Source organism: Cervus elaphus, chromosome 22 (genome assembly GCF_910594005.1).
Source record: "Cervus elaphus chromosome 22, mCerEla1.1, whole genome shotgun sequence".
Classification (NCBI taxonomy): Eukaryota; Metazoa; Chordata; class Mammalia; order Artiodactyla; family Cervidae; genus Cervus; species Cervus elaphus.
Genome location: NC_057836.1, coordinates 28801561 through 28813591, shown reverse-complemented (window position 1 = coordinate 28813591; position 12031 = coordinate 28801561). Strand labels below are relative to the sequence as shown.

Sequence of the window (12031 nt, the reverse complement as noted above, 5' to 3'; positions counted from 1 at the left end):
AGGGTCCATGAACCCTACTTTGAGAACCACGGATCACATCAAGGAAGATGACAGGACAGTTACAAAGAAAACCTGGCAACGTTGGAGAAGTTTTTCAGGAGGACCAGCTGTGAGCTGACTGGGAAAACTGGCTAGGCAGCACACCTACATCTCCTATTTGCTGTTGAAACAGATGATCAATTTTGACCATGAGAACACTGTTCAACCACACACTAATAATGTGCATTTGATCAGATTTCTCTTGAATATTGTTAATAATTTTTATTGGCCTTTGGACGTACAAAGTGTTAAAACGTTGAACTCTGTTACAGGGACGTTCAAAGTGAGCCTTTTTTTGGTGAGACAAACTAAAGCTTCTTTCAAAAGACACTTTCTGATTGACTTATTAATTCCTAACTAATGCTTATTTATGGAAAATTCAAGCGAACGCTTTATGCAATGATGTAACTGAAGGAGTCAGCCCATCACAAGGACAAGAAAAGGCACTTTTCAAAATAGCATAAAGCGAGAGGCTCTTTAGAATTCAAAGAAAGGGAAAGAAAAATTCCTTTTCACTTTAGGACAGACACTAAGACTCGGTTGCAAACACAGTGACTAATCAAAATGATTTTGCTTCAGCATTGTGAAAAGCTGATTGATGCAAGGTGCTCCAATTTCACTTCAAAAAATCTACTAAGCAAGACTTGAACCCACTGAGCTGCTGCTGTTTGTTTACTGGCTAAGTTGTTTCTGACTCTTCGCAACCTCATGGACTGTAGCCCACCAGAATCCTCTGTCCATGGGATTCTCCAGGAAAGAACACTGGGGTGGTTTCCATTTCCTTCTCCAGAGGATCTTCCCGACCCAGGGATTGAAACCCTGTCTCTTGTATCTCTTGCATTGGCAGGTAGATTCTTTACCACCTGGGAAGCCCCTAAACCAACTTAACATGTGCATTAAAGCATGGTCTCTATATCTAAATTTTTAAAAAAACATATATGGAGAAGTCCCTGTCAGTCCAGTGATTAGGACTCCGCACATCACTGCCGAGGTCATGGATTTGATCTCTGGTAGGGAACTAATATCCCACAAGCTGCATGGTGTGGCCAAAAAAAAAAAAGTATATATATCAGTAAGTGATGTTACTTTAATATGCAATTGGGCACCTGAGGGGTATTTCAGTATGCTGTATCTTCAGCTGGTGGTTAGAAGATGAGGATCGCACTTTTATCTTAGCAGAGAATAGGAAGAGCCTGACAGAAGACTGTAGGGGTGCTACAAGAGGCGGTGTAGAATTTGCAAGTGTGCGTAGGGTCAATCCAAATGCATGTGGTCTTAGCCTACAGGGAAAGCTGATGAGATCCACTCTCGAGCAGAGAGGAATACATAATGCATCCATTCCAAAGAGCTGCTCCTAAGAGAAGAAGCCCTGCAAGCTTAGGTTTTATACATAAGAGTCTGCCATTGCAAAAATGCTTCCTTAATTTTTAAAACAGAACAAAAAAAAGCTGGTTTTGCCTGCCTCCTCCCCATTATCTTGTCTCTGGCATTCACAGGAAAGAGCAGTGTACCATTAATAGGAGTAAAAGGCTTCTCACATGGCTCAGTGGTAGAGAACCCGCCTGCCAATGCAGGAGATGTGGGTTCATTCCCTGGGCTGGGAAGATCTCCTGGAGGAGGAAATGGCAACCTACTCCAGTATTCTTGCCTGGGAAATCCTATGGACAGAGGAGCCTAGTGGGCTACAGTCCATGGGGTCACGAGAGCTGGACATGACTGAGCGACTAAACAACTAAAAGTAAACTGCAGCATCCTTGGAGGAGCAATGAACCCTGGATGAGCAGACGCCTTACCTTGGGATGATGGGCCCGGTGCCTGCGGTCTATGGTCATGTCTCTGCGGTCTATGGTCACGTCTCTGCGGTCTATGGTCACATCTCTGCGGTCTATGGTCATGTCTCTGCGCTCTATGGTCATGTCTCCCCTCTGAATTGGCGAAGACACTTCCGATCTGTAGGTCCGCTGAGGGGAGAAGCCCTGATAGGCGGCTATGGAGCCGTGGGAGGGTGACGTGGGGATGGAGTGCATCGTCTGGTCGGAGATGTTGACCATGGTTTTGGGGCTGGTCAGGGCGCCGTGGCGAGGGAGGGTGCCCTGCTTGTTGTAAAACTGGCGCTGCTGCCACTCATAGAGCTGCCACATGGTGTCGTCCCGCATGGATCTCCGCTTCTCCTCGGCGCCGGGCCCCGCTGCCTTGTCGTGGGCCGAGGGCGTCACGCTGCAGATGCTCTCCGGCCTGGTCTTGCTGTTTCTCGGGAGGGTTCTGTAGCCTTCCGGGTAGCGGGCCATGACTGGGGCTCTGTGGCTTGGCATGTTTCTTGGCAACGTTTGGTAAGAGATTACTCTGAAATAAAAGAACAATTGCAACATGAAACCGAAGGAGAGCTGCTTTTCAGATAGTAATTTGGAGTACGTTTTTGTTTTTTCTTTTTTTCTCCCGTCCTGATAGGTAAAATGTATACTGAAGATTCATTTTTTTTTAAAGGTGACTAATGAACAGAATTTAATTTTTTTATGAAATCTAATTTGACGGATTGAATATACTAAGTCAACAACATCTGGGTCACTCACATTAAAGACCATTTATTCCACACAATGTATGGTTTGGTTTCAGGAAGGAAGAGTACTATACTTTCTCCAGAAATAAAAATGTCCAAGATCTCAAGTCTGTCCTCATGTCTTCCTTGTTTTAATATAGATAATCTCCTGGAATCTCATCTTCACACATCTCAGAAGAATACTTAAATAGGGTTTCTGTGTGTGGATGGAACATTGGAGTTTTTGAGCTGTGCCTATAGACCGTGGAGATTGGAAGTGAAGGACTGCAGGTGGTGAGGCTTTACTGTACTTCGTCCTTCTGAAAGCATAACTGTTTACGGGAAGAAGTACATGAATCAGTACCTTTGCAGTCTGAACGAATCATTTCCCTGGATAACTTTTCAGAAATAAAAATGACTCAAAGCTAAAGTTAAAAATTTAATTTTTTAAAGACAAAATTCTTAAAAAAAAAAAAGACAAAATTCTTCAACATGATGCTATTTCAGACTCAAAACTGCAGATCTCCAGAATATTACGATGTTTTAATACTTGTGAACTTTATTATTAATCAAGTGGGAAGAAGCAGTTGGTCAAATATCAGGAGGGCCAAGCTTTCATTCTTGTTTTCCCCCTAAATACAGAGATCTTAGAGGAGGTTAGTTACACCTCTGGGACTGAGAGAAGGTTCAAGTGTGTGGCAGGAGAAGACTAAGAAGAGATCATACTCCTTTCAATACTTGGAGTTCAAGAAGAGTTAGTGGTCTGGCTGGAACCACAATGCAGGCCTCTCACTTCCTTAAGCAGCTGTCTACTCTCTTTATTATGTCAATGATTCCCTTTGAGACTTAAGATTTCTCAAGACTTTGAGATTTAACGAAAAAGCAAATTCATTCTTTTATTTTAAAATTTTTGCCAAAAGTATGGAAATTATTAAAAAAAACTTTACTATTCTATTGCAATAATATACTTAAAGATAAAAAGATACTCCTAAATTAGGAAGGGTATAATCTTAAAGTGCTGGAGTCCTTCATGTGCTACTGAAATCTGGCCAACTGAAATGTTTTGGGATTTGGCTTTCTCATCTAGAACAGGATTTGATCATAAAGTGGTCTTAGAATTCTAAAGTTCCATGTTTTATTTTGTATTTTGAAATATTTCCAGTTCCTTCAACCATTCTTCTAAACTGAGTTTCCTTCATCTTGCTGAACGTCCCTCAGCTTCTCCATGTCTTGAGAAGCCACAAGGGAAGCCCAAGTATACTGGAGTGGGTAGCCTATCCTGTCTCCAGTGGATCTTCCTGACACAGGAATCAAAACAGGGTCTCCTGCATTGCAGGCAGATTCTTTACCAACTGAGCTATCATCCCTCTCAAAACACACACATACACACACACACACACACACGAACCACTTCTGAGAGCCCAACCATCTGACGACTTTGGGGCTGGAGTCGGGGAGGAAGGTACCCCATACTCTGATATTAGTAGTAAAAAGAATCAAGTCTTTTTACTGTTTTCTCTCCATGTAAATTTCCTATTTTTTCCTTGCTTGATCTCCCTCCGATCCTCATCTCCGCTAACAGAAGAAAGCCCAGAGCTGGCAACCCCACGGCTACGTGCTTAGTAAGCATGTCCGGCAGGGAGTATGACTCTATCTGATAAATTCCGCCCCAGTGCTCCAACAGTGTACTCCAGCCTACCTTGGTCATTGGGCCATTCATAAACTTAAGAAATACCATAGACATCCCATTGTGTAAGAAGCTCTGGATTAGGCATAGAACTGTATCACAGTAACAAATACCAAAAACATAAAAGATATTAACTTTATGTATGCTGTTCAGAAATCTGTAAAAAGATCATTTATAGTTACATAAAGGAGGGTCACATATTTTCGATTTAAAACAAATGAAAAACTGCCTGTGGGCTAATGTTTAAATTCCAGTTCAGAAAAATCTGATGACACAGAACGCAGGCATCCACACGAGCTGGACCCTGTGACTGAGATGGCTACTGCACTTGGATCATCTAACGTGTGATCATCAACGGCAGGCAATTTTCCTACCAAGCTCGGCTAGCTAAATAGAAGTGACTACAAAGTGTAAAAGGTTCTTCTGCCATCTTTGGAACTACTTTTTGGAGGATATTAATGGAAAATCTGGTTATAATCAAGCAAATTTATTTTCACCCCATATACTTTCTACCACTTTGAGACCTTTTTTTAAAAAACTAGTTTCCTTCAGTGTTTTTCTCCAAAGAAATTCAAATTAAGCAAACTGTGATTTACTTTTTAAGTGAAAGCTTAAGTAACTCTGTTGGCGCCTTAGTCTGGTTTTGTGCCCCATTCAACAGCACCTGCCTGTCAAACGCCCTGAAAACCCTGACACGTGATTCTGCCACGCAGAACAATGGCTTAGGCCCCAGCATCTGAACAGGCCCACCCCTCACAAAGGAACTTTCAGGCTCTGTTCACAGATCCAGGCACCTACTATATGACTACATAGGAAACCTCTTTTCTATTAGAACTTTAGGAATGAAAGCCAGCCTTTCATAAAGTTTCACCAAATGAATTCTGCCATCTATGACCATTATGCTTCTTGCCACCGATAAAAATTATTTCACTGTAAAACCTCACCACTGTTTTTGAAGCATGATGTTCACATAATAATGTAGATGACCTATGTCAATGATCTAAGCTGGGCTCTAGCCAAGGAACCCAAACTTGGAGGAGCAATGTGAAGGGAACCTGAGCTCCAAATGACCTGAGGCCAGACTTTAGAAGCTGGAAGATCTGCAGTCAAAATCTGTAAGTCACAGGGAGCCTTTAAGGATGTTCATTACATGCAACCAAAGACTTCGAGAAGTGCTTGAAAACTAATACTTATGGCTCAACAATTAAAAATACTAACTTTAGATACTGAACCCCTTTAATGGTTCACTTTCAACCTTAAGAAAGTATGATTTTACTTGAGGAAAACTGATTCAATTAAGCGAGATTTAATTTGCTGGGTAGAGAGGCAGCAAATCTTCTGGCTGTGGTTTTTATTACTGTTTCCCTGAAAATGATTACCTTCATAAGTACTTTCAAACATCCTGTCATTTCCTACCCGCCCCTGTCCCCACCCCCCCAATACCTCTGGCTTTTCTTCTGTGCAATCAAATTTTATTGTTGAGACAGCAACTGTTTCTCACAGCTGTCCCTTGGGAAAATTAGGAAAGTGAGCAATGAGGGTGGAGGAGGAGAAAACAGAAGTGAGCAACACATCATGGGATGAGAGGGGCCGAGCTGCGCTCCCGAGAGGAGAGACTGGCTGACAACCACCCCGACCAGAAGGACATCCCACTACCCCAAAAGTTCATCATCTTTCAATCAAAACATTACTAACTTATTGCTTTCTGGTTCCCTACTCCTGAAAGGTAAGAGTTACAGTAGGTCTTCAGTTAACTGTGTATGCGATAGTTCATTACAGTACTTTATAAACCTTGCATCACCAGCTTCCCACCTAAAAACACAACACTTTCTCATCCACGGGCGCCTGCTTTTCCTCCATGTTCTGGCCTTTACTTCTGGTCTTTGCAGACCCTCCAATCCCTTTTTTCCCTTTATTTTTTAATTTTTAAAAAAACTGTATTTAAGTATAGCTGATTTACAATGCTGTGTTAATTACTTCTGTACAACAAAGTCAGTTACACATACATACTTACACATACACACACATTTTTTTTCATATTCTTTCCCATTATGGTTTGTCACAGAATGTTGAATATAGTTCCTTGTGCTATACAGTGTGACCTTGTTGTTTATCCTTTTTTTTCCTTTAAACGTCACAGTTCTTTCTGGTTTTCCCTTAGAATCTTTACTTTATCCAGCCTCCTGCTGAATGAATGCTTCTCCTTTCATCCTTACTTTTAAGCATGTCTGATATAATGATGATGACACTCCAAATCTTATTCAAGTCCAGATCTCTCTTTGGAGGTACAGCCTGCAGGCACCTCAAATCTAACCTATCCAATCACTCATTACCTTCTGTCTCCCCAATCCTTCCCTATGCAGCAACAGGCACTGGATAATGCCTGACAACCAGACCAAAAAAGCAGAGCACCATTCTTGACTTCCCCCAGCCACTCAAATGATACTCAACTAGCCTTGTCAATTACAAGTTCAGTTTTTGAACTTTCTCCAACTCATTCTCCAGATTCTACTGAACCACCACTCTGCATACATACAACAACTCTGGCTTCTCTCTCCAGCCTTGCTTTTTGTCCATCATTACAGCAGTTGTGATGATGTGAGCCTGAGCCAGATTCACGGCTTTGGAGTCTTTTCCCAGCGCTATCAACTCCTCGGTTGTGCATACCGCAACCAAGATAAGCATACCATCCTTCATATCTGGGCTCCTACTTCACTTCCTCCAGAGAGGTTTCCCTGAACCTTTAGGCTGGGCTGGTTGTCCCTAAAACATCTTCTCTTCTTGCTGTATTTGTCATCGTATGCAGGATCTGTTTAACTTTCTCCTCCTCGAGACTAAGAACGGCTGTGAGAAATTTGGACTATATCATTTCAGTATTTTACTTCCTGGTCCCGTGATTACCATATAGTAGTTATACAATAAGTATACAAAAAAATGTGTGTACATGAATGAATAAACACTTAGATGAATAAATATAATACTTAGTCATGTGCATCATGAGTTTAAGAAAGCTAAGAAATGAGACTGAGACCGGAGCACTGAAGCCTTTCCGGTCACCACACTACACATCTCAGGAGAGCTTCGCATTACATTAAGCTGTAGGAGCCACTAATGGAAAACAGAGCAGGACTGTGGGGAGAGTGAAGACAAGTTTTGTGTGTCTGTGTGTGTCGGAGAGGGCAATGGCACCCCACTCCAGTACTCTTGCCTGGAAAATCCCATGGACAGAGAAGCCTGGTAGGCGGCAGTCCATGGGGTCGCTACGCGTCAGACATGATTGAGCGACTTCACTTTCACTTTTCACTTTCATGCATTAGAGAAGGAAATGGCAACCCACTCCAGTGTTCTTGCCTGGAGAATCCCAGGGACGGGGGAGCCTGGTGGGCTGCCGCCTATGGGGTCGCACAGAGTCGGACACGACTGAAGCGACTTAGCAGCAGCAGCAGTGTGTGTGTAGAGGGGCAAGGCTCTGTGTGTGTGTGTGTGTGTGTACAGGGGTGAGGCTAGCAAGGCTCTCTGTGTGTGTGTGTGTGTGTATGTACAGGGGTGAGGCTAGGTCTTGCCCCCTTGAGGCTAGCAAGGCTGTGTGTGTGTGTGTGTGTGTGTGTGTGTGTGTGTGTGTGTGTGTGTGTGTGTGTGTGTGTACAGGGGTGAGGCTAGGTCTTGCCCCCTTGAGGCTAGCAAGGCTGTGTGTGTGTGTGTGTGTGTGTGTGTGTGTGTGTGTGTGTGTGTGTGTGTGTGTGTGTGTGTGTGTACAGGGGTGAGGCTAGGTCTTGCCCCCTTGAGGCTAGCAAGGCTGTGTGTGTGTGTGTGTGTGTGTGTGTGTGTGTGTGTGTGTGTGCAGGGGTGAGGCTAGGTCTTGCCCCCTTGAGGCTAGCAAGGCTGTGTGTGTGTGTGTGTGTGTGTGTGTGTGTGTGTGTGTGTGTACAGGGGTGAGGCTAGGTCTTGCCCCCTTGAGGCTAGCAAGGCTGTGTGTGTGTGTGTGTGTGTGTGTGTGCGTGTACAGGGGTGAGGCTAGGTCTTGCCCCCTTCCTCAGTGCGCATGTGTGTAAAGGGGTGAAGCTAGATCTTGCTCCCGTCCTTGCCTCAAACAAACATGATCTGTACCCACGGCCTACACCTTCTCTTATACTGGGCCAGGGAGGATGGTTCCTTGCCATCAGTAAAGTTGGGTGAACATTACTCAGAACATTACTCAGAGAGACAGAGGAAAAAGAAAAAAAAGAAAAAAACCACACACACACATATCTGATTACCCTGAAGAAAAGATGAGTCATGAAGCTGTAATATCACAAATGCAACTTGAATTTAATACATTGACCCCGTATCTCAGAAACCAGTCTCCCACCAACACCACAAGACACTTACCCTCTGGTTTCCTCTTCATGACCTCTTCCCTTCTGGATTTTAATCCACTGCTCCAGCTGTTGCATTGAATTCGTTCTCTGTATGACTCGATCAGCCTCTGGGTGTAAGGGCCCCGTATTTGGGTGACTTCCACCTCTAAGATCTGCCAGGCTCACATTGACAGTTTTGTTCTCTGAGCTATTCAAATTGACTGGCCTGTAGTGTCCAGTCTGACCTGGGCACATTGACCCACTCTCATATTCAGATGACAGAGAATTCAACTTTACACTATTAATTTTTGTTAAAGGTCTATCTTGGCCATCCTTCTGAAATCCGTATTTTTCAGCTTCTAATGCCTTTTTTTCTTCGTTTCTGCTCATTTCCTTGTTTTTCTGGTTATTTTGGACCTCTGGTTTAATTAGCACTCTATGATTGGGAAAGTTATTGATCTCTTTAGCTGGTGCATTTTCAGATGTAATCTTATCCACTCTGAAATCAGAGAAGAAAGGCAGAGTAAATCAGATGAAATAATGCACATGTTATTTTGGGGATTCACTCTGAAAAAAAAAAACCATAAAACTACCTTTGACTTTACAAAAGACCCTGAAAGGGTTGCAGAGGACAAGTCTGCACAAATCCCCAATGTCATGGCATGAAAATTCAAGTACAATACCAGAATGTATAAATAGAAAGGGGAGAAAATGAAACATAAAATACACAGTGTAGAAAGCACTGGAAAACAAAAAAAGTGGTGAGTGTCCCTACCATTAGAAATCTGAAAAGAAAGCAAATGAGGCTGCCCTTTGACCGTGAAACCACAAAAATCCATGCTTAAAAGACCACAGTAGCTGGTCGTTTGAAATAAACACCATGGTTTCCAATCAGGAGGGTTAATGCATCATGAGACAAACATGACTCTGGTTTGTGGAAATGGACATTATCTTCTGATGCTATCAAAGATCGAGACCATGTGACCAACTCACTCTCTGTATTCCTGAGGACTTAAGTTTCTGACCTGGACTACATGTGCTCTCTCTCTTTTTTAATTTGTGGAACTTCTAGTAGTTACACTGTTGTTTTGCTTATTTATCTTTTGGTTGAGCACAGGCTTTCTCTAGCTGCGGCCAGGTTTGGTGGGGGCTGAAGGAGGGGGGCAGGGAGAGCGTGCAACTAGTCTCCAGTTGCTGTGTGTAGGTTTTTCTCATTGCAGTGGCTTCTCTTGCTGCGGAGCAGGCTTTAGGCGCACGGGCTTAGCTGCCCCGCAGCATGTGGAATCTTCCCGAATCAGGGATCACACCTGTGTCCCCTGCATTGGCATGCAGATTCTTAACCACTGGACCACCACAGAAGTCTACAGTTCTACCTCTTACTAGCTGAGTTTCCAGCAAGGTACAGAAATTTACTGAGCCTCAAACTCCTCTTTGGCAAGTAGGGAAAACTTTAGCACCAAGGATACGGGACTGCTGTGAGCTCCACATGAGTAAATCTGTGACTGGCGCAGACTTTATCACCACCACCATTCCATCTCATCAAGCAACTGTGGATCAGAAGCTGGCATCTCGTGTCCACATCCCCGCAGGAAGAATGTGCTGCTCGGCAGTGTGCGTCTGAGCCAGCAGATGGTTTCACTGCTCACCATGCCAATTGCTCTATCTGGGTCTTTCTGACGAGAATCAGCTTTCCTGAGACCAATCACTTCCAGGATCTGACCAGACCAAGCTGAGTGTCTGTACCTGCACAAAACTGCCAAGATGATACCACACTGGGAGGCTTCTTGAAGAGGGAACTGACTAACCTTGCACATTTCAATGTATAATAATGATCCTACTGGATCCTAACTGTGCTCTTGCTGCCAGTGTCAGTGATAAAAATGCATGTGTTAAAAATGCAGAATCTATACATATTCTTGGAGGAAGAAATGGCAACCCACTCCAGGATTCTTGCCTGGAGAATTCCATGGACAGAGGAGCCTGGTGGGCTACAGTCCATGGGGTTGCAAAGAAGTCACACACAAATGAAGAGACTTAATAATATACATATTCTATTCAGCTATACAGAGATGGCTAGTTAGGAATAAAATCAGTGAGAAAAAATAAAAAGAAATGTGACTATTTCCCTCAGAGTACAGTTATAGACCATCCATATATTTAGGTTTAGATAAAATTCATGGCTTCACATTGGAAGCAATATTAGACACTGAGGGAGTTTATTAAGATATGCTATGGAGCTTCTTCCACTTGAAAGACAGAAGTCAGAGAAGATCTATGCTATAAACACATTTATCCAAGCTAATTTCAGGAGTAGAAAGAATTTTTTAAAACACTGAGCATCAAATATATGAAAAGGTCTTTTTAAAAAGTTACCTCTAATCTACCTAAAGCTATTTTAATTTAGAACTGCAATGACTTTTCTCTCAATTTTTCCAAAGACTTAAGAGATGTAATCAAAAAAGACACATGCTGACTTCTCTCTAAATGGAACCAAAACTGATTCAAAAATGTATGCTAAGATAACATAAATAATGTAAAACCTGTGATCTAATTTTAAAAAGTAACATTTAAGTTACTGCAGAAGATACATGCAAATATAGAAAATGATAATAATGGGCCAAGAGATAGAAAATTATTCAGAGAATGTATATTATGCTTAGAATTTTTTAATGCCATCAATGGCCTGCCCATTGGGGAATGATGACATTGCAGGTCATAGGTTAAAATACTTCATAAATGAGCTAGAGATAGAATAAAACATGTAATTTCTTTCTTTATTCCTTTTTTAAAATTAATTTACTTGGCTGCTCCAGCTCTTAGTTGCAGCATGCGGGATCTTTAGTTGTGGCATGTGGGATCTTAGTTCCCTGACCAGGAATCGAACTCTGGCCTCCTGCATTAGGAGCATGGAGTCCTAGCCACTGGATCACTAGGCAAGTTCCCAGAAGATGTAATTTCTACAGGATGATGGTGACTGACACCAGGTCGGGCACGTAGGTGGTATTCAATAATTCCTGGCTAACTGGGCAAATTATATCAACACAACTGGCTAAAAATTGCTATGGGCAGATAATCAACAAATAGTTGTCCAGAGTCAAGAAACAATATTGAATATCATCTTTAACAGCATAAATTAGGAGTAATTATTAGTTTTTAGACTGGAAAATACAAGAAAAGAAAATAGAAGTTGAAATTCTGGGATAAGTGCAATATATGAAACTGAAATTATCTAGAAATCATATATTTTAATGACTATATTGATTTCTGTATTCTAAACAATTCCCTGAAAGTTAATATTATCTGAAGTTAGTTTTATCCTAAGATTTTCAATTCATGTTTTTTCACCTAACAAATTTTCTCTAGCTCTCAGTCATAATAGTCTCATCTTTATGTCCATCCAGGTCATTTTTACACATGAAATTCCAAAAACAG

The 12031-nt window shown here is 42.2% G+C and overlaps 1 protein-coding gene across 8 annotated transcripts in view; it reads right to left on the bottom strand.

Annotated features, from left to right (window-relative positions):
* PLEKHA5 (pleckstrin homology domain containing A5) overlaps window positions 1–12031 on the bottom strand; it is a 253695-nt gene that overhangs the window by 76096 nt on the left and 165568 nt on the right. For all 8 annotated transcript variants that reach the window (XM_043881507.1, XM_043881509.1, XM_043881501.1 and 5 more), the window contains 2 exons: window positions 8631–9098; window positions 1833–2382 (listed from right to left, as the gene is read on the bottom strand). In XM_043881507.1, the coding sequence (XP_043737442.1) occupies window positions 1833–2382; window positions 8631–9098 (1018 nt within the window). The remainder of the gene's footprint in view (window positions 1–1832; window positions 2383–8630; window positions 9099–12031) is intronic.